The sequence below is a fragment of the Micromys minutus genome (assembly GCF_963924665.1).
Source record: "Micromys minutus genome assembly, chromosome: 20".
NCBI classification, from domain to species: domain Eukaryota; kingdom Metazoa; phylum Chordata; class Mammalia; order Rodentia; family Muridae; genus Micromys; species Micromys minutus.
This window is the reverse complement of record NC_137955.1, coordinates 26,806,213-26,834,093: the sequence shown is the minus strand read 5'-3', so window position 1 is coordinate 26,834,093 and position 27,881 is coordinate 26,806,213. Positions and strand designations below refer to the sequence as shown.

General features: G+C 39.2%; 1 protein-coding gene across 2 annotated transcripts in view; it reads right to left on the bottom strand.

The window, feature by feature from the left end:
• Window positions 1–23,615, bottom strand: part of PRLR (prolactin receptor) — a gene marked incomplete at both ends in the record, with an annotated part of 29,909 nt that extends 6,294 nt beyond the window's left edge. Inside the window, 8 exons of one of the 2 annotated variants that reach the window (XM_080933799.1) lie at window positions 10,110–11,102; window positions 12,824–12,893; window positions 13,399–13,498; window positions 13,942–14,083; window positions 15,449–15,618; window positions 18,484–18,653; window positions 20,211–20,343; window positions 23,561–23,615. In XM_080933799.1, the coding sequence (XP_080789925.1) occupies window positions 10,110–11,102; window positions 12,824–12,893; window positions 13,399–13,498; window positions 13,942–14,083; window positions 15,449–15,618; window positions 18,484–18,653; window positions 20,211–20,343; window positions 23,561–23,615 (1,833 nt within the window). Of the gene's footprint in view, window positions 1–10,109; window positions 11,103–12,823; window positions 12,894–13,398; window positions 13,499–13,941; window positions 14,084–15,448; window positions 15,619–18,483; window positions 18,654–20,210; window positions 20,344–23,560 lie in introns of those variants that run through there. The other variant, XM_080933800.1, reaches the window with a different exon arrangement.
• Between the last annotated feature and the right edge of the window lie 4,266 nt (window positions 23,616–27,881).

Sequence of the window (27,881 nt, the reverse complement as noted above, 5' to 3'; positions counted from 1 at the left end):
TTTGTGTGAGAAGATAGGAATAGCATCAGAGAGCCAGGGCAGAAATAGCTAAAAGCACAAATTATGATCTGTCAAAATTCAGGATGTGGTAAAAGAAACACAGAACACAAGCAGTGATGAATGAGTTGCTCAGATGGGACATAAATTAATTAGTAAAAAGGACATTAAAATATTATTTCATTTTATAGTCATCAGATTGTCAAAAAAGTGAGCATGTGACAATACTAGGTGATTATAAAAGTGGGGAGGAATGGAGGCCCGGACGTGAATATGACATGTATATTGGTGCAAATACCCTGGAGACAACAATTTGTCAGTATCTAGGGAAGGCAAAATATACTTTTTAAATCATTTTAAACATATGAATTATGGAGAAACTCTCCAAATACTTTACAATTGCACCTAGCAGATAGAACTAATAAAAGGAAGCTGCTTATATCTCAAAATGCCAAATGATAAACAAAACAAAATCCAAGTATATAGTGATATATGCCTATAGCTTCCTCAAGCAGCAAGAAGTTAGCCTCATAAATATAAAACTCTCTAAGATTTGAACAATGACACGAATCACTTACTGAAACGTGGATATGAGGTTAAGGTAGTTGTTTTAAAGACAGAAAGCATATTCCTGTCTTTGAAGAATAACTTCAAGATTGTGGGAGACACTGAATGAGGAAGTAAAGAATTTAATTTTGAAGAACATGCACGCTAGCTTCTGTGATGATCAATGGTTGAAAAAGATATGAAACACATAAGGGGAAATACTGATATTGAGAAAATTTGATGTCATAAATAGGCATTTGCTACATTTTCTACCCAATTTTCAGGCACTTGTGAAATTCTTTATTCAATAAAAATATGGTCAAATCATAAGTGAAATTTGAAGTGAATATGTAGGGTAATTCTAGATTGGAAGAAGTTGACAGAGGAAAAGGTCAATTCGGCCAGTAAGATTTCGTGTTTCACAATCTGATTGCAACTTGGACTTGGAAATTCTCCTATTGATTGTTCTTGGTTGTTCCCAGGAGAAGATCCAAGAAACTTCTGGGTGCTTCCAGTCATGTTTGGAAGCATGAGTCAGATTTGATTTAGAATTGAAGAAAAATAGGAGAAGGTGTTGAAAACTGAGAGCAACTTTTGTCTTTGGAGAACCATGCCCTGAAGAGTCGCTCAAGATGAAATGTTTTAGCCTGTACCTCTGTACCTTTAGCTCCAGAGGGCTTTGGAATATCATTTTCTCCTTCCACCAAAGCAAAGCAAAGCATAGCAAAATCAACAAGTTCTAATAAAGTTTGTTAAAGAGATAGCTTGCTCCAAGTTTTTCATATAATACGTGGTATAAGTACATTTCAAGAAACAGCTTATTAAAATGAATTTACGTTAAACACTGCTACTGTTGTCAAAACGTTGACTCTCAAAAAGCATCAGAAAACGATGAAAACGAGTTCAGCAAGTCTGCAGCATCATTTATGTAAAAGAAAACTGCCAGAAATGTCATTTAAGGCTACCTTCTAAGTTTCATAAGAAGTAAACACCACTTCAAACATATACTGGTGGCATTTACAACTTTTTCTTTCTAAAAATATTTATAAAATTTTCATATTTTTCTTCCACACCTGTTCAATAGCCAACATCTCACTGGTGTTTTGGTTATGCTCTATATGTAAAAGCATTTTTATAAGACTCATAAAACAATATGAGCCTTGCGTCAGTTTGTAAAGAACACACTTTACTATGAACCTGTTTATTAGAAGAGAAGAATGTTTAATGTTCCCAAAGTTGGCTGCTGTTGTGCAGTATGGTGTGGGAGGTGCTTAGCTTAGAAGAGTCATAATTTTAGATCTTTAAAATTCTAAATTTCACAATATCAGAAATTGGTTGGATTTTCCCAGCACACTTTAGCAGGCTATCAAATTCAGTAGGAAATTTTCTTCCCATACTATTCGAGGCCTCTGGGGAAGAGGGGACATGTAAATGACCTTATGACCTTACTCTTTTTTTTTTTTTTTTCTACACACCAAGATGGAAGTTGCATCTCCTAGTTTCTAAGTAGTGGGATGGGTATGGAGAGTTCATAGTGAAGGAGGACTCGATGAGTTCAGATTTTAGACCTGATTCTAACAAGATGTGGCAACACGAGTTCCTGTTTTCTCCCGGAAAGGCACACACAATACATTCAGAAAACATACTACCTATCTTATATCCTCAGGTCACATTAACTGTGTGTTATTTATTTTCGGTGACCCACACTCCAAATGAGGCAGATTAAAAATACACACGAACCCCTAGAATTAAAGGCAGATGGTTCTAACAGAAGTTCAGCAAAGTCAGTGCTGCTTTGCCCAAAGCCAAGCTGTAGAGACTGATAATCACTGCGAGGAAGAATATGTCCATTCTCCCATAAGACCCAGCATTAGAGAACTAATGGGAGCAGAAAAGAGGTCCCCAAGCAATCCGAGCACGCCTTGCACAGTTCTGTAACACAGCTTGGGCAGTGGATGAGTCTAGACCAGCATTATGTAAAAGGCAAATGCTGTCTATGCATGCTCACTCTGATGGACTTTGTCATGGATGCTAACAATCGTGGTGGATGACACTGTCCAAAGGGATTCCATTTACCTTCAGGTAGGTTGGTCCTTCCTTTACAACATTTAAAGGAGCTTTCTGTACCCCTTCTCCAAAAACCAAATTTCATCTTACTTTGTTTCTAGTAATTTCTCATAGGACACAAAGGATTTTGCCTTGTCACTGGGATGTGTGTAGACAAATGGGAAAAATCTGTTTAGTTTAACTTATAGAAACAATTTCTTGATTATAGATCAGTAAGTGGTTAAAAAGTCTCCAATAAAATTGCTTTAGCCATATGTATAATATTTTGCTTATCACCATTTCAAAAAAATTAGAAATACAAGCAAGGGAAAGAATCATTTATTGAGCCAGGCACTGAGCTGGGCATTTTCAATAATGACAGAAATAGAAATATAGTGACCATAGTATTCTGGGATGTCTAAAATTCCATTTGGCAAGCATTATTTTTTGCATGCAATAAAAGTGTGAAAGAAATTAGCACAATCTTCATATAATTGACAAAGATTGTCCATGTCCCAACAAAGTGGTAGGAGACAAATGAATAGATTGACGAAAACTGGAAGTACAATGTGTGATAACCCAAGGTTCGCAGAGTGAAAAATGTAGAAGGATAAATCCTAAGAGTTTAGCATCCTAAAACCCTTTAATGCTAAAAGAAAAGGAAAAAGTCACAGTAGTGACACATAGAAATGAGTCTTTAAACTCAAAACAAGATTGTTTCTGACAAATAGCTGACTCGTCAGTACCATAGTATATTTGATGATTAAAATCAAATAAAGAGAGTATTTATTTTTTGGGAGTTTGTGGAAATTATATTGCACATTTATTATTACAGATCCAGCAGCAAAAAATTAGAAAATCACTTTATCCATTTCCATGTAATTCTGTTCATTTACATTTTGAACAACAGCAACAAAGACTGGAACCTAGAGAGGCAAGGGGGATAAACATCATAGAGCCAGGCACTGAGTTAGGCATTTCAAACACAGTGACCCAGGTTATAATTGCTTTAGCCAACCACCTTGAGGTGACTCACTGATCGGAAAAGTACCTGCATTCTATGATTTCTTTTTAAAATCGGATGACTTACTGTGTAGTCTTACTGTACTTTACTCATCAGCCAATGTCTACAAAATATCAAAATGTAAAAATGGTTATTCATAAAATCTAGCATAAATCTGCAACATAATGAATTAGAAGGTTTATTATCAGGTTAAAAATTGACAACTAAAGCAATCAACGGTCATTTTCCACTTAAGGTTAAACTTTGCTTGGCATTTTGTAGGGAAAGAGCAAGAGCGAGGTAGTGGCAGCTCTGGAAAGAGGGAACCTTATGCTACAGCGCAGTCTTTGCTTCAATATGGCTTTACAGAAGGCATGAACACTCAATGGGTTGCATCTCATTACTTTGGTTTATACAAGAGACTCTTACATTGTTTAAAATTAATGACAGAGCACAAAAGCACAAAAGCAAGTCTCAAGGTGCAAAGAACACTTGGGGATCACAAGAAGCCAAGCCAAAGGGTTGACATTTCAGTAATTGGCAGATTGTACTTTAAATACATTAATACCCCAAGTCAGTTATACAATGACATATACTATCATTTGTAGACAAAGATTAAAGGAAAAAATCAGTACATTCACAGTTTCAACAGAAATATATGATTACATACATGATTACATATATTTAGTTTTACTTTACAGACATAGACATACTTATATTGAAATTAGATATGGTTAGAGCATAAGTCATTAAATAATGATTTTTCACTTGTATTACATGATAAATTTTACAATGAGAGAATTATATATTTCAATATGGCATATATATGGGTTTTGGATCACAAAAAGCATAGTGTAAAATAACATATTTTAGAGTTAGGAGTGTCACATGAAAAGTATATCAAATATTCCACCAACACCAGTCCAAACATGAAATGTGGTATCTTCCATTTCTAACTACAGGCAGCTTTGAAGGAAGGTCATTAGGATGTGGAAGGGAGGTAGTTTTAAAAACTCAGAATCTGTTTCTCAGAAATTTAGTAAAACAAATGATTTTCAGAGGTATTTTTATTTTGTGTTTACTTTCTTTTTTTATTGTTTTTCATTTTAAAGAGAATGTGATAAAATGACTGCCTCCCCAATTTGCAAAATGTGTACAGAAAAAAACAAGCCAGTATTTTGAAGTGTAATCAGGGGGACATAACTTGACTCTAACTATTATATTATTAAAGTTTATGTTTGATAGTACTGTTTCGGTCACAAAAGCTTTAGAATTTTCCTTCTGTTTTTAAACAACAGTAGGCAAATATTAATCACCATGTCAGGATTACCTGTGAGTTCCTTTCCTCACTGACCAGACCGTATAGATGGTTGCCTTTCTATACTCCACGTGTCTCAATGCCTTATAACTTGAGACAGAAGGAATTAGTGTCAACAGAACTGATGTTAGCTTATGGCCTTATGAGTCATGTTTGCTCCTCTGCAAATAAGTCATAATTACATGTGAATTTACCATTTCCAGCAAGATTTGTGATAATGGATACCCCATTTGGCGGGGTTCTGATGTGCCCCACAGTTTGGAATAAACCTTTTTTTTTTTTCAGCTTTTTCCTCCATTGGAAATTGATACCCACAGAGCTCAAACCTAATGTTACCTTCTTGGAAAATAAAACTGCGAGAGAAAAATCTCAGTGTGATTCACAGGGAATGCCTGTTATTCATAGGAAAGGACACTGTAACTATAAGTAAGTTTTCTGGTTAAATCATAAACTCTGAAGCAAACAGCCTGTATTCTAGTTTCTTTTTAAGCCTGCCAACACCTATTCATCAAGATGTCCCAGACTGAACAGATAATGAGTTGCTGGCTTGAATCTTTAACATGTACATATCAAAAAGAAGCATTATTTATGACCTCAATTTTGGTTTGTGTCTGTGTGGAGTGTTAACAATTGGTTCTGTCTTATGCAGAGCCAAATTACTGTTTATGGGTAATTTTGTTCCTGTAGACCCCAACTTTACTATATTAATTATATAATTAATCTTTGGGGCCTAGGAACAGGGACTGAAAAAGCTCTAAGAATGTAGAATTAAAGAGAGATCTAGAAGAAATTATAAAAACTTTTTTTTGAGAGGGTCAACCTACTTATTTAAAAAGAGTGGAAAGCAGTGGTTAGCATTAAAAAATAAGCCCTCAAGGTCTTGCAGCCTATTTATTAGCAGTGATAAAACCTGGAGCTGGACACTGAGGGCTCAGAGACTCTCCTACTGGCCTCAGTCAATATTGTGCTTGAGCCAAAAACAGTCAGAAAAGAAATCCTGTTTGATGATGTACATATGGAACTTTCATCCAGAGCAAGTCACAGGATAGATATTCAAGGTCATTGCTACTTTTCCTTCTGTGTGCAGTGCTTCGAAGTGGACACATTGGTCTTTTCAGGGCCAGGCAAGAATGCATCAACATGTTTCTTTTTTTTTCAGAATGGGAGGTCTTGACTTACAGGCTCTAGGTTCATCTCTAATCACGCTCAGACTCAGGCCAAGAGACTGATATTATTTACTTCAGTTCTGTGATGATTCAATATAACTATACACTAAAATCCCTGACATTTTGTTGATTACTCTTTAGAACATTTTGTCACTCCCCTTTTTTGTTCATCTCTCAATTTATTTTAAAAAATCCATTTAAGATAAAATTTGCCTTCCAATCAATGCATCTTTTTTCCCCCCAAAATGAAACCTTTTAAAATCAAAGAAAGGCACTTTGCAAAACATTTACAGATCTCTTTCTTTTTTGTCTATGCTAAATTGAAATAGCTAAGAGCAGGCTGAGTCATCTTATAAATGATGGGCAGCTAAAGAAAGAGAAAAAGAAGGAGCTAGCTTTCCATCAGGACAAACTTTCCCCCGCAGTTCAGGTCCTTTGGTTGTTCATTAACTGAGGTTTCACTAATTCATATTATATCAGATAAAGAGTCTCCCGGCTTTAATTTTACACCCGCAAGAAGGGCTTGACTATTTCCCAACAAACTGGTTTACAGTGAAGCATTGACCTATAACTGACCACCAGGATTGGTCTCAGGCACTTAGGAGAATATATCATCTATTAAAAGTCAGTGACACTGCTGATGTTAATTGTGCTCATATTGAAGTTCCTTCTAGGTACTTGTTCAAACTTATCAGAGAACAGTTTGCTATTTGTGTCCTAAAGTTCCATCAATCATCCAATGAGTATATTCAGTTTCCATGTATTTCATAGCTTTTTTTTAGATAGTTGCTTGGAAAACCATACATTTAAAAAAATGATTCAGAACAAAAGTTTCTTTAATTTACATGGGCAATGGTTATTCATTAAACCAGATGATGAGAAAACAGGCAACAACCAAATAGAAGAACAGAAGTTTGAGGTTGTTGGCTCCATGCAGGAATAAGCATTGCTTGATGCATAAAACTTACTTTTCCTAGAGACTTGTGTCTCATTTCCTGCATCTTTCTTAGTGCTACATCTTACCTTAGCACACATATGTGTACATGATCCTAGAGTCTGACTTACACTGTGTGCATAGAATATGAAACACATTGTTCAGTATGTGAAGACAAATGGGTGCTGAGACTTTAAAGAGCAAAGCAGGACGAGCACATGGATAAAGGTGACTGCATTTCTCTAACTGCCTGCAAACTTTATAAGATGCAAGGGATTGGTTCCGATCATTCAGCGAGAATCAAGGAGACCGAATTTCAAAGGGCTGTAGAGATTATTCGTCCAACACAGAGAAAACTAAAATAGGCAATTGGTCTATCCAAGGCAAAACAGGACTAGAACCCAGTATCTTGACCCCTAATATGGCTTCTTTCATCCAAGTGGCTGTCTTTCAATAAGAATATTTGGCCACAAAATTTCTATCACATGAATAGAACTATATAGATATGATTTTCTTCCATGAATGCTAACTTATTTTTGACCTAATGACTTTAGACAGCCATATTTTTCACATTTGCAAAATTAAATATCTAAAGCCAACTTTTAGAAATTTCAAACTATGAGCAATATATGCACTATAAATCTTATAGTGGTGATTTGTAAGTAAATGCATTTATTTGTCTCCTAGAGAAGGATAGAATATGCTGGGAAAGAATGTTTAGGCTGCATTGGCTTTGGTGTTTATTTTCTTTGTCAGTAGTTTTCAAGGTGAATTAGATTCACTGACCCTCTTGGAAGTTGTGTGCATTTTTCATGTCATTGTCTTGTGTGACTTTATATAAGCTACATCACTACCTGAGTCTGACATCACTAAGAGTTTTGTTTTTGTTTTCTCTTTAATGCAGTGTTGCCCATTTCAAGTAAAGTAGGCTTGCTCCATACTTTCCAAGAGAGAGAAAAATAACTTTTTATGAAAATGATCACAGAGAAAAAATGCTCTTCCAGCATGAGTAATCTGGGAGCTTAGGAAATGCAGTGCAGTTCAGACTTCAATTCTGTACGTCTTTGAAGAAGCTTGAGATGCTGCAAACAAAATTTCCAAGCAGCATCCACATAATGCAGTTGGTTCTCAGACATTCAGTATGGAGGATTCAGGGTATTGCGTGAGCCTGGACAACTTCCTCCAATGCTTCTGCTGTTCACAAGATGTTTTATGTATTAGGAATGTAAGCTTTGGCTGTTTGCATTTGTGGTTCTGAAAGCGTTGGCTCTGGGTTTCCTTTCGGTCATTGATGAATCTTTGAGTCCTGTTTCTACCACCATGTGCATGTTGGGTAAAATATTGAACTCACAAGAGGTGAGTTCAGAGTCATTACATCTGGTTAGTGAAGAGGCAGAGAATCGATTTGCCAATAGGTGAGACAGAGGGAGAGTACGTCATAGCGGCTATTGTTAAATGGAGACCCAAGGCTTTGCTTTGAACTGTTTCAGGAAGCCTGTCCTTGGAGTTGGCTTGCAGATTCTACATTCTCCTGACCTTTAAAACTGTTCTTATCACTGGGCAGATGCTTGCTTTCCTAAAACTTTTATCTGAACATCCCTGACGTGAGTACAGCCTCTGCCAAGATCTTGCAAATTAATTATTCCAAGGAGATGCTGACATTAGGTTTTGCTTAAAATCCCTTTATGTTCAGGATTTCTCCGATAAAAGTAAACAAAACAAAGCCAGATCTCTGTCTTGAAAGCCCTCAGAAGTCATCACTGCTCCTGTTCATGGTGGTTTGTGAGGCTTGCCCGTAGGTGAGCAGAGCCCTAAGCTCCTGGGAGAAATACGTTAGGTCTCTAGAAAGCTCTAAAACCCAAAGTCAGTGACGGTTACTGTTTAAAGTATCCTGGGGATAAAAATAATCAGATAAACTTTATTCTATTAGACTCAAATGAGGTTTTCATCCACTTTGCATTCCTCAATGGGCAACGGGTTGCCTGGCACTCCAGTCTGACGGGGACTCCACATACTGAGGAACTTTGACTACTCTTTGTAACTGTGCAGCAGAAACCACTCTACTCACTTAAATACGTAAACAGCAGTACTGGGAAATTAGAAAATAGTCTTTACCTAAGCGATAGAAAAATAGTCTTCAAAAATACATTGCTAAGCGGACGGGCTTGTATTAAAGTAGAATTTTATGTACAGTAAGGCAGCACTTCCGTGAGAGTCCCGCAATGACCGACCACCTCTCAGATTAAAGTTAGTCTTTGGGATTTTTTTTTTCTACTAGGGTTTATAACAAATCATCTCCTGCTCAAATGAAGCAAGGAAAAGCTTTGAAATGGTTCACTACATGGAATTCATTGGCCTTAGTTTCTAAGAAAAATTTATTTCCTCAAACTATACACTCGAGAAGCCTTAGAATAAAATAAAATTTCAGCAGAATAACCCATGCTTAACATATTCCAATCACCCTAAGAACATACCAGGGGCACGAATCTGTTTGCATACAGGCAGGGGGTCATTAAGGTAAAGCGACTGATGTAAACAATTTGGCTGGTGTCTTGGAATGTATTCTTTCAAAAAAGTGCAGTATCTGGACCATCATCATAAAAATGAAAGAGGAGTGTAAAGGCTTAGCCATCTGTTCTTAGGAGCAATTTTCATGGTATTTTCGACCTATCTGTCATCTTCTTGTGCTAAGTCATTTTGACTATTTCATACCTTCTGTCAGATGACAAATCTATTGCAGAGGCTATACCTGTTGGCACCATCCCTCCAGAATAGTAAGCGATGTGCTTTTATTTCATTGAACACATATAACATATATATATATATATATGTATATATACATATATATATATGTATGTAATAGCAAAGAGCAAATCTACAAATCACAGGAAACAAGTTGATTTCTTCTGGAGATCAGCTGTTGAAAAGAGGCAAATGCTGTACACAAGCGTGAGAAGGAGTGAAGTAGTGTTTATCTTTTTTTTTTTTTTTAATACCCACATCCTGTAACATTCGCTAGCAGACCACATTACTTCATGACTCTGTAGTGTTACCTGAAGAGAAATCACATTTTAGCCAATTGTTCCGTAAGTCTAGCTATTAGTGAAAGGAGTGCATGAAGCATGTAGGATCCAGGTAATCCAGCCTGCCCAGTGGGAGTCTGCGGTTGCTTGAGGTTGCAGCAAAGCTGGCCAGATCTTTCTCAGATTGCTTCTGTTCAAACGATGCTGGAGCCTTCTTGGCTGATTCTCCCAGCAACGCTGTGTTCTGGGCTCGTGAGTCTGGCACTAACACCAGGATATTGTTATCTGTAACCCCAGACACCTTGGCATACTCCTTACTGCTTTCAGGAACCCCAGGCTTCTCTGTCTGGTTGTTTTCTCTCTGCTTGGGGAATAATGACAGCGCCCCATCTTTGTTGACTTTGTGAATCTCTACATAATCTGGGGGTCTAGCATAAACAATGGGGCTTTTCTCCTGGAGTGGTGGCCAAGGTGTGTTTTGTTTGTCAGAAGGTAAGCTTTTTGTCCCTTCTTGCTCAGCTACTTCTTCCTCTCCAGTGTCAAGGGCTTTAGGCAACTTTAGAACGTTTTCCCCTGTTTTGTCCAAGAAAGAGTCCAGTGTATCCACAGGACTCCCAGCTAGCTTGCACACATCAGCAATGCTGTGGTAAGGAGATCTGGGCATATGTTGGCCAGGCAGTAGCGGCCATGTTGAAGATTTGGATGCATCTGCATGAAAATTGGGGGTGGTGCTTTCGGGGTCCAGGGTGGGAGCAATATTTGCCTCAGGATCCTCTGGCTTCTCAATGATCTCAGGGATGTGGAAAGTAGGGGGATAAGCTTGGGGCTCCTCACACTTTTCAGACAAGAGAGAATGGCTGTCATAGCTTCCGTGACCAGAGTCACTGTCGGGATCTAGGTGTGTGGGCTTAACACCTTGACCTGGATACTCTTTGGAATGGGATGGCATTAGCCGCTCGTCCTCATTGTCATCAACTTCTAAGAACTCCACCAGCAAGTCCTCACAGTCAGAAGTGGGGGGAAAGTCTTGGCACCCCAAGGCACTCAGCAGTTCTTCAGACTTGCCCTTCTATTGAAACACAGATATAAGGAGAGATGGCTGTTAGCTTCAGCACACGCCACTCTCGGCATCACAGCTGAGTGGTACCTGAGCAGAGTAAAGGGGCTTTGCTCCTGGGGCAGCAGCCAGGCTGTATCTTGCTTAGTCTTGGAATGGAAGCTTTTCACCTCCTTCTGCTCAGGAGAAGGCCCCTGTGAGCAGTCTCACAGAATCCCTCCCTCCCCAGACTGCAGACCTGTGTGTGTCAGGCCACCCTGAGGCACCTTTTGAGTACTACTCCCCAAATACTTCTTCTTATGTTTTTCCTAATTTATCCCTCTGGTTCTAATAGTGGTCATGAACTTAATGGGCACATAACACTCAATGTATCATAAACATATAACTATGAAATAAACATGGTGTTTGCATATACATGTGATCCTGGTCCTCACTGGCTGAGTAGTTCTGAGGTATGGTGTCTGTCCTCCTGGGCTCCTCTGCCACTTTCTTGACTGTGGTGACAGTAAACTGGTCCTTGTCTCTGGCTTCTGCCACTCCTCTTCCTTCTCACTTTTATTAGTTCTCACCTCTTTCCTTTCTCTTCTGATCTTATCTTTTTAGTTCCTCTCTGATTCTTTCATCTCGTTCTACATTATCTTCCTCTACTCTTTCTCTTCCTCTTGCCCCAACCTTTTCCTCATCCAATATTGTCTCCCCTTGCCCTCTTTTTAGTCCTCTAACTTAGGCCTGTTCCTAAGCCTTGACTTTTATGCTTTATCATGTAGCTATGACTTCTGGTAGGTGACTTTCCTTGCTGGACCACAGCTTCTCCAATTTTATGATGGGGGTAGCAGCAGTTATTTGCAAGGGTTCTTTTGAGCATTGGAGATAATTGAAAAAAGAATATAGAAAGCATAACCCTAAATAGCCATCTCTCATCAAATCTCTGTGGCAGGCAGGTTACATTGTGAGTTAGACAGTGGGTAACTTGCTTAGTTGAGATGTTTCTGTAGGTTTTATAAAGGTCAATACTAGACTGTCAAATGGTGGTAAGATCACACTGGACCTGAAGTCCAAACTGCTTGGTTCTAGTCCTTGCTGTAACAGTTGCAATCAAAGTGATTTTGAAAGACATAATAAATTCATGGTAATAAGATCAGTTGGCATTTGCCTTTAAATACAGGTGAAAGATTCTGTATACATTACTGTTAAGGTAAATCTGAAATGATATATTTCAGCCTAGAGACAAATGCTCTAGGTTTTTCTCTGATCAGTCTAATGCGCTTCAGGAAAACACCAGCCCATAGAGTACTGATCTACTGACTGCTCACATGGAGCATGAGGACAATGGAAATTCTGTCACAGTGGCTTATGTAAGAAACATCCAAGTGGAAGCTTTGACTCACGTGTAAAGAAGACAGTGGTAGCAAGTTTGTTAAAATTTATTCTCATTATTTGAACAAAATGGTCATCTCTGTCCTCAGGAGCATCGCCAGGGCAATATAATAGGCCTCACCATGAATTTGGCTGTATTTTAGGTTCCTCTCCTTGCTTTCTGACATTGAGAATATGATGATTAACACATTCATCACAAACACTTCCTTCTGATAACATACATGGTACTGAGAAGGGACCACTGGAAAAGGATGATCAAGAGGCTGGATTGGATTGATGGGGGTTGTGTGTGCATGTGTGAACTTCATTATCACCAAGCAGTGAGTCAGACTGTGTCCTCTCCTTCTGCCACTTACCTCCAGCAGATGAGTATCAAATCCTTTTATTTTTGGCCCAGGAACTGGTGGAAAGATGCAGGTCATCATGCTATAAAATAATTTGTGAGAGTGGATAAATGACTCATCTTTTCATTGTTAATATTTGAAAGAGTTTTTCTTTTACTTTCTAATTCCCAAATAGCTGGTGCATGGGCTAGAAGGGCTTGACGTCTGTAGCTGTGTGCAAGTAATAGCAAATGCTAAAGGTAATTGTGAAGACGCACACTACACCTTATGCCATCTAATTTTGGATGATGGTTTCAAGCTACTGGATCATTCTATTTGGTTTTCTCACTATTGGCTGCATTTACCAGATTTCCACAATTTTACAGTTCTAAGTCCTTAGTTGATGGAAAGAGCACTGGACTTAAATAAGTACTTAAAAAAACTCTGAGAAAAGATTACTGGATTTTTTTATGAGCAAAATGACTGGGACTAATGGATAAATGAGCTGCTTAGGCTGTTTGCTGGTTTCCACCATCTTTGTGTCAGTGCTTTTTGTCATTATTCCCAATAACCATGACTGAGAGAAGGGCTGAGAGACAGTGCAGTACCTATAGCCCTTCAAAGCCACTGCCCAGACCATAATTAAACAGATGACAGCAGAGAGAATGGCCACAATGATCCACACGGTTGTGTCTTTCAAGGTGAAGTCTAAAAGACAAACAGCCAGAGAGCTTTGATCACAAATAACATCATCATTAAAAACCAAACATCCAGACAACATAACACACAAAAACTCATGAACTCAAGAACTTTTTTTTTCCTACTTATCTCTTGAACCGAAAAGCCATCAATCAGTAGTTGGTAGGCATAAGACAGACAGGGAAGTCAGAATAAATGACCTGTGAGTTCTTGGAAGACATTATAAGCTTATCCCTGCAACTTGATTCTAAAACCTTGTGTTTAGCAACTGTGATTGAGGTGGTAATACAATTCTTTCAAATTCTTTTTGTTAGATTAAGAGATGATAATCACATTTTAAACTATTTTTTTAGACCAAGCTCAAATAGTTTCTATATTAATAGACATTACATGCAGTTTCATTGTTTATATTATTTATAAATACAGATAAAAAGTAGAGGCCAAACACTCACCATTTGGCATTTCAATGGAATTCTCCTGGCTCCATCTACTCCAGTATCCATGGTCTGGCTTGCAGCGAGTCTGGACAAGATACTTTTGTCCTGGATATAAGTCAAAAACCTTAAAGTGTGTTTGATGACCTGTAAAATGTGTCTAAGGAGGAACAAGGAAAACAGAAGTCACTTCTGAATTTTGTTATGAGAAAAGAGCCTTTTAAAATCATACAGGACTAGAGATTTTGGTTGCATGGCTCTGCTTAGACAATGCCCTGTTGACATCACTCTATTCTATCTCTTCTGTCTTCCTCTTAGAAATTCTCTCACAAAATTTAAAAAGATCACTGTGAGCTCGAGGCCAGACTGGTCTACAGAGTGAGTTCCAGGAAAACCAGGGCAACATAGAAAAACCTTGTTTCAACAAAATCCAACAGGATACATGGTGACAAATTAACTCATACATAAGAGATAATAAAGTTATTAGTTTACAAATTTCAGTGAAGTAACTTACTCAAAGAATCATTTTTTTCATGCTAAAACTACTAAGAGGAAGAAATTCAAGTCTTCTTGTATGTTTAAGTAATTGTACATAAATAAAATGATACTTAGCAATGAAGACATCAGATTTCTACCTCCCTAATCTAGAACCTAGATTAAGTACCATTTATATGATGTTGACCAGATGGCTCATGCCTTTTGATGATGATGAATGTAGTATGAAGTTCAAACTAATTACTTATACAGTATGTTGAGTTACATGTTATTAAACTTTAATCTAATTCAGTCTTTAAATCTCAAATCTGGTTGCAAAAGTCATTGAAGCAAGGACAACAGCTAAATGGTTAAACAAAAGACTAATAACAAGTGAAGATTGTGTGACATCCTGATATGACCTCCTGTCCTTACTGCATCAAAACTATCCCAGAGTCGACTTCAGTTTGGACAAACCTGTTAATAGATATTTTGTTTTTATGGAACCTAGACAAGGCAGATTAAAATATAGATTAGTTACTGCATTATTTAGGGATTTTAATTACCTTTTAAAAATGTGTAATCCTAATTTTGACTACATTTGCAAATGTCTCTTTTTCAATAGAGATATACACTGAGGTACTTAAGGGTAGGATATTGTATGCTTGTAATTATGATCTTATCTTTTTATGCTAAAGCATTACAAAATATTTCTTTAAAAACATATTAGCCATGTACAGGTTAAACTGACACTCTCTCCTCCAGCCTCAGTATAGTTTATGTTCTTCCAAAGACATCTGGATATGATACATCCTTAGGAAGGCACGTTGGGCAACTGTCCAGTACAAGCAGCTGTCTTTCTGAGAGTTCTGAGTATGAACAGCTTTTGATATCATTAGAAGGGAGAGGAATTTCCATACCCAGGAGGGACATGTCTACAAAGGGATGCCAACACGGTAGGTAATAAATTAGAGAAAGGATCTATTCTGCTGTGAGAGATTTATCCTTGCCAAAGGACACAATTCCTCCAGTAAACTTCTGTTTGACTTACCTCCCACTCTTCTGCTTCTTCTGACTTCAATCGAATTTCATATTCCATTGTAAACCAACCAGTTTTTACATCGGTTATGGTGGGTGGGGACCATTTTACCCACAGATATGGTTTTTTGTCTTTCAGTTGTTTTACTTCTAAAGTCAGGTTGCGAGGAGGCTCTGGCTCAACTGTAGATACAAAAGAAATTTTAGTTTTCTTTTTTACTGCTTTGACCTCCTTTTCTGTTCTTTAACACAACTTGCATTTTCTAATTTCCCCACTGTATTATGAGATCCTAGAAAACATGATAAATACCTTCTTCCTCTTAGTATGTAATCATGTTTGTACTTGAACATAGGTTTGAATGATAACAACAATAACCAATGGAGATCCTGTTTTGACTATTTTTTCTACTTCACACCAACCAGATTCATATTCATGTTTATATTCTTTTCCTGAGGGCAATGTCTACATAATAACAATAGAGATGGGAGTTTCAAGCTGAAGTTGCTATATGTGATTATTGAGAAAGGGATTTGAAATAGTTTACTTCATTTAGTCAGGAGCAAGCATCTCATTGAGAAAGAACTGTAATCCTCTTGTGCATTACCCATTCATATTTATAATTTTTCAGGTAATAAGTTTACAGACTTTTGCCCTTATCAACTGTGTCCTACACTCAAAATATGCACTCCTCCTTATGGAGAACATCACTCACTCTGCGAGACAGTAACTGGTTAAGGTGTGCATAGCACTTGAACCTTTTGACAGTGTTTCCCTGATTAACCCTCAAATAGCTTGTTGGCGTACTCATTGATTGATTGATTCATTCGTTCATCAAATGTTTACTGAATTACCACTAGCAAATGCTTAACATTTCTTTACGTTTTAAAGATGTACAGTTCATTAAAATGGTCTCAAATCAGCTGCACAGGCAAGCCATGGCTACCTCATCACCAAAACCCACACCAAGTTAGATCAAAGCCCCTCTCCAAATGTTGTGAACTCACATTCCTGTGCTCTTTCAGTAGTAGAGAAACCAGGTACAGAAGAAGGGCAATTACCAGTCTAAGGAGCATATTCAATATGAGTGTTATTTGAAACACAGGGGCAGCTTTTATTTGGAAACAATTTAAAATAGCCCCTCTTTTTTTTCTCTCAGAAGGGAACTAGAATTAAGTAATGAATATGTATCTTTCTGAATGAACTAATCTTGTGAATTATAAAGCTTAATATTATTTTAAAATAATTTTGTTTTATATATATATATATATGTGTGTGTGTGTGTGTGTGTGTGTGTGTGTGTGTGTGTGTGTGTGTGTTTATATATTACTACAATTAAAATATAATGGCAGGGCACATTTATGAGGCCCCTAATCTCAGACTCTTCCAAGTATGGGTCATAGAACTACTCTCCTAATGGTGAAATAACTTGGGTGCTGGCTTGCCTCACTGTCTCTTTCCTATTGGAAGAGGAATATGTCCAATAACATGTTCTTTATTTTGACTGTGAGTACCCAGCTGCAGATATAACATCCCTCCCCTCAAGGCTCTTGAAACATCATGGAAGAGGGGCAGAAAGAATGGAATGGCTGGAGGCTGGGAAATGCTGTCTGTTAGACAGGATTGTTGTACCCATGAATACACAGCCACTGTGGCTATCTGTAAATGTTCTACACAAGATCATATCACTCAAAATTTTTAGCTTAGAGTAGGAAGGGATTCTGAGGTCCAACTCGTAGCTGAAGAGCTACTGGTAGTTGGTAGAAGCTGGAGGAGAAAAAAAAGATTGCTTCTCTTTGGGGGTGGGGGAGGTGGTTACTTGCAGCTTTCCCATGCCTCATTGGAACACCCCCAAATGGGTAGCACTAAATGGACTCAGTGTATTAAAAATAAATAAATAAATAAGCCAAAATAAAACAAATAAGCCAAAATGGAGACATGGAGTTGGGAGAGAGATGTGTGTATATTGTAAGGCCTCCATCTACTTTCTCTTGTTGCATGCTATTACTTAAATTAGGAAGACTTGAGTAATTTCAAATCTTCTGCACTGCTTCATAAATTATTATCCAAGGCAAAGAGTAAACCTCATTTTTCTTATCCTATCTATTTTCCTAGGAGTTTATGTATTGTCGGTGCTAAGCCATAAAAGCCATTGCAGCTGTGTTTAAGTGCCCTGCTGCATTAATGTTGATTATGCATAGAAACATCTCTCAGATTGGCAGCTTGCTTTATGAATGCTTTCTGCAAACATTATGTAAGTGACATTAACCTTCAACCAGTTAAGGCTTACTTTCTATTGTCATTATTATTATTTATTATTATTATTATTTATTATTATTATTATTATTATTATTATTTTGGGGGATAGTTGATTTTAGTTCTTTTTTTTTTAAATTCATACTAGGCAGCATTCTGTCATTAAGCCATACCCCAATAACCCTCATTTGTTTTTGTATTATAATAATAATATCTCAAATTAATAATGAAGTAGATATAATGTTGTTGAGAGCTGAGTTTCAGTCAAAGCAGTTGGGTTGATTCCCATGAACAGAGAATCAGAAGATATTTTTTAAAAACCTTCATTTCCGGAGAGCATCCTTGTCTCCTAAGAGGAGAAAGAAAAGACCTTTGAAGCTGTTGATGTAGCTCAGTGGGAGAGCTTGCCTTTGTGACCAGCTCTGGATTTCATGTCTAGCACACCTCACCAAACAAGAAAAGAAATTTGACTTGGTTGGTGGAGAGGGCAAGAGAGTTGTAGGGAGAGGGCAGAGGGAAGTATTAACAAAAGAGGCACACAGAACACTTACCCTGGATAAGGTACATGAGTTAGAGTTGAGGGAAAATGTGAGAACATGAAGATCTCAAGAACTACCATATCCATGACAAGTCAATGCCGGTGGTGTGAAATGCTCTTTTAATGAAGATACTACGAGTTCTTTCATCTTTCTTATCTGGAATCTACCCATAAGCCAGGAAGATCCAGATGGAGTTTGAATTTTGAATAACTACGTAACAGTAAAAAATTCCCCACCCACTTCCCCTTCCCTTACCGATGTAAGCCACATCCACATAAAGTGGGTCCGAGGTACTGCTTCCCATTTGGTTTGTGGCATTTACAGTGATGATGTATATTTTCCATATGGAAGTGTACTGCTTGCTAAAGAAACAGGAGTTGGGGCCACTGGTTTTGTAGTCTGGACATTCATAGGTGGTTTTCTCTCTGCAACGAGTAATGAATTAAGAGTGAATAAGAAAATAGTCTCGTTTTTATTTTTAATAGACTCATATTACTGACTTATGAAGATAAGGCATTCAAAGAATAAGTATGAAAGCTGAAGAATGGGTTCCTGTGGCTCTGTGCTCTATTCATATCAGCAGGGAGTGAGAGTAAGAAGTGTATTGGAAGAAGGCGTGGAAAACTTAGTTTATCATTCTAGTCTAGTGCTCTGCTTTTCACTAACCCCTTTTTTCTGCAGGTATTTCTATGCACCTTGTGATTTTACCTCCTGGGTTACCAGTGGCAAAGGCAGACTGATCATAATCATACCGCCAATGGGCAGCCTTGGGCAGCTGGGACTTCATTAGCACACATACATGTTATAGGAACATCCATTATGCAGTGGTCACACAGACATGCTGAGCTGCATTATATAAAAAGGATTCAGGGTGAGTCACACTGTTGTCAATGTATCTTAGATGGTGTCAAGTGAGCAACAGAGTGAGGTGGGTGTGCAAGGGAAAATTTCAGCCCCCATACGGCTCATTAAGATGCTTAGATTTTAACAGCCTCAGCTCCAGTCACACCACACAGGGGTTGCAGGCTGATCCAGTTCTGGGGTCTTGAAGAATTTGTGCCATTGGTCTTTGGATCCCAGATGGGAGGACAGCTTTGCTTGCAAGCAGTCCTTGGGAAGTGGCACAGCCATCTTTGTCAGTAGCAAACACATTTTATTTTTGGGACCAAGAAATGGAAGTGCACCTTTTGTTAAGCTAACATTTCTATAGCTCACTTAAGATTTCTAGGAGGGGCTCACTGTGATTTTTCTCAAAAATACCATCTTGAGATGATTTTGCTTTTCCTCCATGGTAGTGTTAGATTTAAATACGCCTACCAGGAGATCTTGACTTTTATTCTTTTGTTGTGTTTGGAATAGGGGTTCTTATGCAGTTCAGGCTGTCTTCGAACTTGTTATCTTCCTGTCTCAGCCTCTAGAATGCTGGGATAACAGATGTGTTATCCCATGACTGGCTGAGACTGTATCTTATAGACTAGCAATTTTCTTAAATATAGTCCTCGAATCCTTTTCCTTAAAGGTTATTTATTTTCTTGGGCATGATACCCGTCTGAAAACCTAATGTACCATGACTGCCAAGGATCACAATACAGTTTATATAATTTGGTTATGTTACAAAAGTAGTGTATTAATGAAAAAAGAGTCTACAAATGGCATGTGGTTCATGGATGAGCAGCTACAATGCACAAAGGCATGTGGTTTATGGATGACTAGCCAACACTTAGGAAATAGTGACTTGCTCTGCAGTCTAAGCTTGTGACAGAAAATTTGAAACTTGGTTAATATTATAATGTACTGGTCAATGTGCATTTGGAGACTGTTCTGTAGAAAACACAGAACAAGATGGGCAGAGACGTTAGATTCCTTTCCTGGTGGGATGGACCTTATTGAAGCGAATCCAGGAAAGCATGGTGTTTCTAACTCAGAACCAACTTAAGTTGGTCCCAGGAGAGTGTGAGCTATTAAGGAAATAGCTCTTTTACCCTTCTTTGCTGTAAGTCAGTGAATAATTGGTAGGAAGTCCTCCATCTGTTCCAGGATTCCACCAGCAGGTAAATGTTTCCTTGTCAGGAGAACGGCATTTGTGGATCTCAGGTTTTCCAGGTGGTGACTGTCCTGGAAAACAACAAAAGCAGTCAGCCATTAGAGTTAATATTAAAGTCCACTCACTGCCTGACTGAGCTCCTAGCAACAGAGGCAGATTATTGGCACCCTGGCCACTGAGGGAATCTTAGTGCATTGTTCAGAAAGTCCACGGCAACAATAGCCAATTACTCCTCTGTGCAGCTGCAGTGCCCGCAGGAGACTTAGATGCTGTTTGGTTTGGAGGTGGTATGCATTTCCTTTTTGAGATGGAGCTATCTACTTTTGTAGAGACCAATGACAAAAATTTCATCGGAGGGTGAGACTGAGGGGAGAGCGATGGGCACACATGGAGGCTCTGTAGCCCCTCTTCCCACAGAGTCTAGTAGGCATTACATCTAAAACATTCGTTCTTCTCCAGTGACTAGCGACCTATGCACACACTGTCAGTGCCCTGCTTTCTGGCATGCTCTCTTCTCTCTGCCCAGGAGTTTGTACTTCTCTGGCATTCTTGCAGCACCAACTCTTCATCTGTCATCATTCTGCGTCACATACAACCCCTTATCTGGGTGTCCCTGGGCTGCTGCTTCCTTTCTCCCTTGTCTTCTCTCTTCTTGCTTTCTCCTTTACTTTGATTCTGTACAGCCTTGACCTAATGACCTTGTTTACAAATATATATTTTTATTAATTCTTTGAAACTTCTATATATGCATGCAATATATTTTGCACACATTCACAGCCCCACTTCTCTCTCTAACTCTTCCCAGATCTACCTCTAGCCCTTATTCCTATCAGCTCTCCCTCTCTATCTGTCTCTCTGTCTGTCTCTGTCTGTCTGTCTGTCTGTCTGTCTCTCTCTCTCTCTCTCTCTCTCTTTCTCTCTCTCTCTCTGTCATGTGTTATTTGTGCTTTTTATATACTTATGAATGTCAAGTTACCCACTGGAGTCTGGTTGACATACCAGGGACTATGCACTTAAGGACAGTTGATCCATAGTTCTTTGAAGCTGCCAGCTGTCAATAGTACCATCACTTATCCATGGGGACTTAGAAGCCCATCCCTTCTCTGTAATGGACGATTTGTTACTGGCGCAATCTTGTGTAGGTAGCTGTGAAATTATGAGTATCATGGTGCTGCATGCCATGCGTCCAAAAGACAATGTTTCATTCCAGTCTTCCTCGACCTCTGCTCCTCACAGTCTTTCTACCTCCTCCTCCAAAATGGCCCCTGAGACTTGTGTGTATGGGTGTAATACAGATGTCCTATCTATGACTGAGCTCTCTACAGACTAATGGTCCAATTTTACTATATTGTAATTCTTCCTTTTTTCTGTTTACTGAATCTCAGTTTTAGTCTCTTTCTGTATTTTGTTCTTTTTATGAGTAAGTAGGTGACCCAAACCTTCCTTGTGGTTCTGCAGATTTTTATGAAGCAGTGTGGTAAGAGATCGGATGGGGGGTTGTTCCACTCTGAGTGGGGAGCTATCCTACTGTCAGGCTAGAGGTGAGGTGGCCAAGGGGATGAGAATTTTCACTTGCTTAATCTCCAGAGCTCTTGTCAAGCTTATTTCCAATTCTCACTCTTGGCTGTTATGTTGAAAGGAACAGCTTAACCTTGGGATTTTGTCATGATGCTATTGGCTTGGGAGGCCAACTGTAACTGATGTATATCTTCTTATGTTTGTTTCTATTCCTCCTTTTGCCTTGGTGTTTGAAGCTCAGTGCTCTTCTATATCTTTTCCCACATTTATTCAATCTTTCTGGCAGGCAGGCTCTTAGGATGAAGCTTTAGTTACTCACCCACCCAGGCAGAGCTGGACAGGGGAATCATGGTAAAGGGACCGTGAATCAGAAAAGGGGTCTGTATAAAATCTAATTAGGAAGAACTTAATGGATGATCTAGTATGGTGTGCCAGATGGGGCCATGGAAAAAAGGCTGGCCAGTAGCTCACAGAACTGCTGAAAAGAATCTGTGTGAGCCTGCGATAGATCTACCAATTTGGAGCATTGTTCATCCTCCAGGGAAGATTTTACCAGGATAGTGTTGTTGGGAGTCATTGTAAAAATACAAAGTTTTTTTTTTTTTTTTATGCTTGTTTGTTTCTGTCCTGGGTGAGGAGAAGCATGTGATGTAGAGAGAACTATTAATTAAAAAAAATCTCTTCAATTCTAGGAGTCAGAGCCAAGTGGGTTTCTTAGCTTGAAGCCAGCCTGGTGTACAGAATGAGTTCCAAAACTGCTATGGCTACATAGAGAAATCTGATCTTGAAACACTAAGCAAATCAAACAGCCTTCAAGGGGAAAAGGTAAGGGTGAGTAATGGCAACTTATCAAATGTTACTTTTATGTCCCCGGGGGAAACAAAGCTTATATATTATCTCAGTGTGACACAAGGGCTATTGTAAAAGTCCAAGAAATGAAGACACTTGCCTATACTGATTCCATAAACACAGATAATGCGTGGCACTCATATAAAACCTATCCAGAGAGAAATACACACAAAGGCATAATGATGGCAATATACACGGGCACACACACACACACACACACACACACACACACACACTCACACACTCATACACTCACACACTCACACACATACAAACACACCCCCAATATACACATACACAATATACACGGTGTCACTGGTACCCGTATCCACACATACACATACTCACACAGAAGTATTTACAGTCCTGTGCTGTATGTAACATTGGTCCAGTTCACATGCCCAGAAAGACATAGAAGTAGCAAACCAAGTAGACAATCACACACCTTTTAATCTAGCTCTGACTTTTGTTTCTCTGAATAACACACACACCGGAAGTGGCTGCACTACTTTCCCACTTTGCACTAGCAATAATCCTTTATGCTGTTTTATGATGGGTTTCCTAAAGGTATTTTCAAATACATTAAGTCCTCTCAGCCATGTGAAATACCACTGTCCTCCCTTGGAGAACTTAAAACCGCAGAGAGATATACAAGTGGCTGAAGTCACACAGCTGGTTGACAACTCAGGTCCTGTCATCTCCTGTGCCCTCTCAGTCCCGCTCTCGAGATGGGGAGGCAAGAGAGGGAGTACATGACAAGATTTTGAATTATTTCTCATGCAGAAATGTGGCAAATAATCTAGTAGCAGCACATGACACGGATGTTTTCTTTTCTCACAGCTGCACTGCAGCAGATGGAGACAGCCTCTCCACCCCCTGATAAACATTCCAGGCAAGGAGAGCAAGAAGAGAGTCTCTTACCCTTCAGGAGGCTGATGTTGAGAACAAGTAGGATGAAAGCAAGTGCAGATGACATGTTTTTCTTCAGGTTGGCCCCTTCTTCTTGCTACAGGCAATGTATTAGAGGCTCCCTGGAAGACAAGACACCAGATGACATTTGTTAAATGACAGCCAGCCAGGCACATACAGCACTTTATTCTGGGTGCTTGCAACTGGTTCTTGCTCCTGGCTTAATGTGAGCGGCAAAACCAGCAGGAAGAGTGTAGGAAAATGTAACATGGGATGGCTTGGCGAAGAAGCCCTGATTCACATTTGCTGGCAAAAATCTCACCACAAGAGGTCGTCAGACAACAGTCTAGAGAGTTCAGGGAATGTCTGTTCAGCAAGGCAGTTCGGGCTGTTGGCTTTTTATTTTATTTTATGCTTTAATTTTTTTCTTCATTCACCAAAGTTGTTTTCTTTCCATACCATTGTTTAGCTGTCTAATAGAACGTCACCCATTTATATAACATAAATTGTGATCCCCACAAGAGAACATTCACGGAGGGCTCTGGCTCTAGTATTTGGAGCATAAACCAGGTCAATTTATTGATACTGCTGGATTGAGAGTGGGAAGGTCAGACTGGAGGTTCCTGTCTAAGTTCAGGCTGAGAAGGTTCAGGAAGTCTCGAGGGATATGACCATGGCTATGAAGCAAACCTCATAATGAATTGTAGTGACCCCCCATGTGGCTTCTTTCTCCATTCTGCAAAGCTCCATAACAAGAAACAATGAACTCCAGTAATAATTCAAGCCTCTTGGGCTCAGGGTATTAAGTCAATTTTGAACCTGCAGGGCTTGAGAGTTTTGAGCAATTTATTAATATTATTATTTTTACTCTTGGAACAGTTTTCAAAGCCTCTCAAGATCCTTCTTTTTTTTAAAAAAAAAAAATTTTTAAAGAGTTTTTTTTTCCAAAAAAAAAAAAAAAAACAAAACTCATTAGTCTTATTAGACCTCAGACACTGTCCATAAAACAATAGATTTCATGAACTACATGTAAATTTCTAGGAACACATGGTTTTCATTTCATTTTAAATTTTATTTTTAAATCAAGGGAAGAATATCTAGGAGGCAAAGTTATCCATCATAGGCCATGTAAAGAGCCCCTGAAGGACCAGCATCCGTCCATTCCTCCTGATCAGGGAAGGCACTCTGTCTGCCAGACACATCCCACTCAACAGACAACTTTGTGAAGGTGCGTAACACCTGCCATGACTGCTTGTGGGATCACTCAGAAATAGACAGTTTTATGACACTGGAAGCTTGGGGTACATAGGTACCAATGAGTGGTGCCCTTATATTGAAGATGCTGGTTGAGAAGCGGATCTAAATCCACTAATGGGTTCAGCAAAGTGAAGGAGACCTGCTTGCTTTGCCTGAACCCCTTGCAAATGCCCATCTAGGTAGCACATTCTCAATCTAACACACTTCTTGTAACCTCTGGGGCCATCCTCTTTAAACCAAGTGGTCAGCGGCTTCGGATGAGTTTGAAATAGTGAACTTATAACAGGAGCTGGCAGGAGTTCGTCAGTCTCTTGAATTTCATTTTGCCCTTTTCATGGCCTCAAAAGGAACTACTGGTTTTCACCAGCCCAGTTTAATAGGTACAGAAATTGAGTGTAGAGAGATTTAATAGGCTGTTACCCACAAGCTGGGAGAGAGAGAGAGAGAGAGAGAGAGAGAGAGAGAGAGAGAGAGAGGGAGGGAGGGAGGGAGGGAGGGAGGGAGGGAGGGAGGGAGGGAGGGAGGGAGGGAGGGAGGGAGGGAGGGAGGGAGGGAGGGAGGGAGAGAGGGAGAGATTTGGTAACTCTCAGCATCTGAATAAATCATGATTAATGTGACATCTGTGACAGATAGTGAAACTGTCCCTTTTTATAAGGTAAAGAGCAATTGATTCACGGAGAGAAATATAACAAGACATGGGTGACCAGGAGCAGGGTGGACATGGTTGTCCTAATTAAGGCTCTATTTGTGCTTAAGGCTGTCCAATGCTGTCGATCTGTCTAAGCTTCCTATGTGTGTATAACTTGAGAAGAATTCTTCATCCTGAACCTCTTTTAAACTCAGCCTGGCATGGAAATGGGATTCTACTCCCTGGCTGAAGGTGTTCTAAAGTATTCCTGTACCGAAACTTCCCTCCTCCTCTGGGCATCACATAAAACAACATCTATAAATCATCGTTCGTGAGTGAAATCAGAAAACCTCTGCCAGACAGGGCTCTGCCTGTTTTGCAAATGAAATACTCAGATAGGAATCCAGGTAGACAGAAGCAGGAGTGGATTTAGTTATTTCTTTGTATTTCCTTTTCTGCTGGTATTGGATCAAAAAAACCCTTCTAATTGAAGTTTCGCCTTTATAACAATGCTATCAGAAACCACTCTGTGCTCTGGTCACCCCTACGCACTTTCTTATGCCCTAAGCTACCTGTGCCAAGGAAGTAGACATGTTCTTAGTGTGTTTTTGACAATGACTTCCCAACTCAATCTACATCTTAGACTCTGGTAAGGTAATGGTGGTGTGGGTGAGAAAACTCTCAGAGGGAAACAAAATGGCAACTGTTCACACTCAGTGTGGCGATGCTGTGTTAACTCTGGTCACATAGTACATTAGTGCCTTTGTTCTAGCCTTAAGCACACCTCCTGCTGACCCACAGACAAGACTTTAGGGGAATCAGACACAAAGCTAGGGATTAGGTTATTTTTCTAAATCCATTCTTCACTGCAAGCAGATCCAGGTTGAAGGTAGCATGGCCCTCCTTATCGACTGCTTCCATTGGGGCTGGGATACCAACGTTCACAACTTTGCATGATGCTATAGTTCGACTGCTTCAAATATCTGAAGTCCAGTTAGCAAAGCCCGAGCCTTGCATACTCAACCAAGGTCATTTTAGGGTTCACACATCCCCATCTCTCTAACCATGACTGTGGTTGAAAAGTGAAAAGTCTGCACCTATGTGCAGGTTTATAACTAGTTCTTAACTTTAATCTGCATTGTCCATGACTGTCTGATTTGAATTCTTAGATTCTCTCATTGTCAAGACACTGTGCAGAACCTTATTCAGACTCCTCCCATGCCCCATCATGCTGTGGCACAAATGCCTAGAAATCTCCTAACCATTTTTCCCTGGGATGCTTTCTGCATCAACAGTGGTCCTATTTCGACCCATTCCTTCTAGAAGCCCCTCTACTACCATCTCCCATTAAGCCAACCCTCTTCCACTGAAGCCAACAGTTGAGGCTGCAATCTATGGTCTGCAGCTTATTCTTTTGGGACTAGTATAGAATGACTCCTCCCTAGATGGAAAACCAGGTAGGGTCACATGGCCTAGGTATTCCTTCCACCCATATTGTGGAAAGCATCCCAAAGAAGAGGAGGCAGTATGACTTTCAAGTGGTAAGGACAGATCTGAACTCTCACCAGATTACTGCTTGATGCTAGCCCCCTGTTCTTTCTACTTAGACTTCTATGAATGCTTTGCCTCCCCCATCCCCGAGATTATCAATTATAAAAGCCCGAAGGAAACCTTAACTCTCCCATTATGTGGAATTTGTTTCCATCCTTTGGTACTAGGAGATTCCCTACAGTTTTCTGCTCCATCCTGCTTTTTCTATCACTGTGGTCTCTCTATTTGACTCAGTCTTCTTAACCCTAAAATTGTACTCAATAAGCTAGGCAGAAAGTCTAAGGATCTTTTGAGCTTCTACAAGCCTAGTCATTGATTGACAAAGCCAATTTAAGACTTACTTTAAAAAGAGTCAGTCTTAAGTATTTTTTTAACAAGTTGTTATCAAGTGAATAGCTCTACGCTTCCACCTAAGTTGCAAAAGAACACAAAAAGTAGTCCAGAAATTCAACTGGTGCCTCCTCCTGATCTCTACCCATGTTCAACATTACTTCCTTGATTTCTGACACAAAAGGAGTCTTGCCAACTTTCTATAATAGATGCACATAAGGAGCATTTTAGATTGTGTATCCACCTCTTGTCATTCCACCTTGTTGTACATTCTGGCTGTAGTATGTGGTTTTGCATAGTGTACTTTCATTTTATCTCAGTTATATTCTGCTGAATGAGAAACTATGATTTCTTCATTCATTCTATCATTAGATATCTAGGTTGCTTTTGGTTTTCGAAAAAGCTGAACTGTTGTTTGATAATTTCATATACGTATATAATACATTCTTAATCAAAGTTGTCCCCCTTTTCTCCCCACCAATTCATCAACAACCCTCCCTAACACTAGACTTTTCAATTCATGTTGTTGTCATTTTTTTTAAGCCTCACTGGGTCCACTTAATGCTG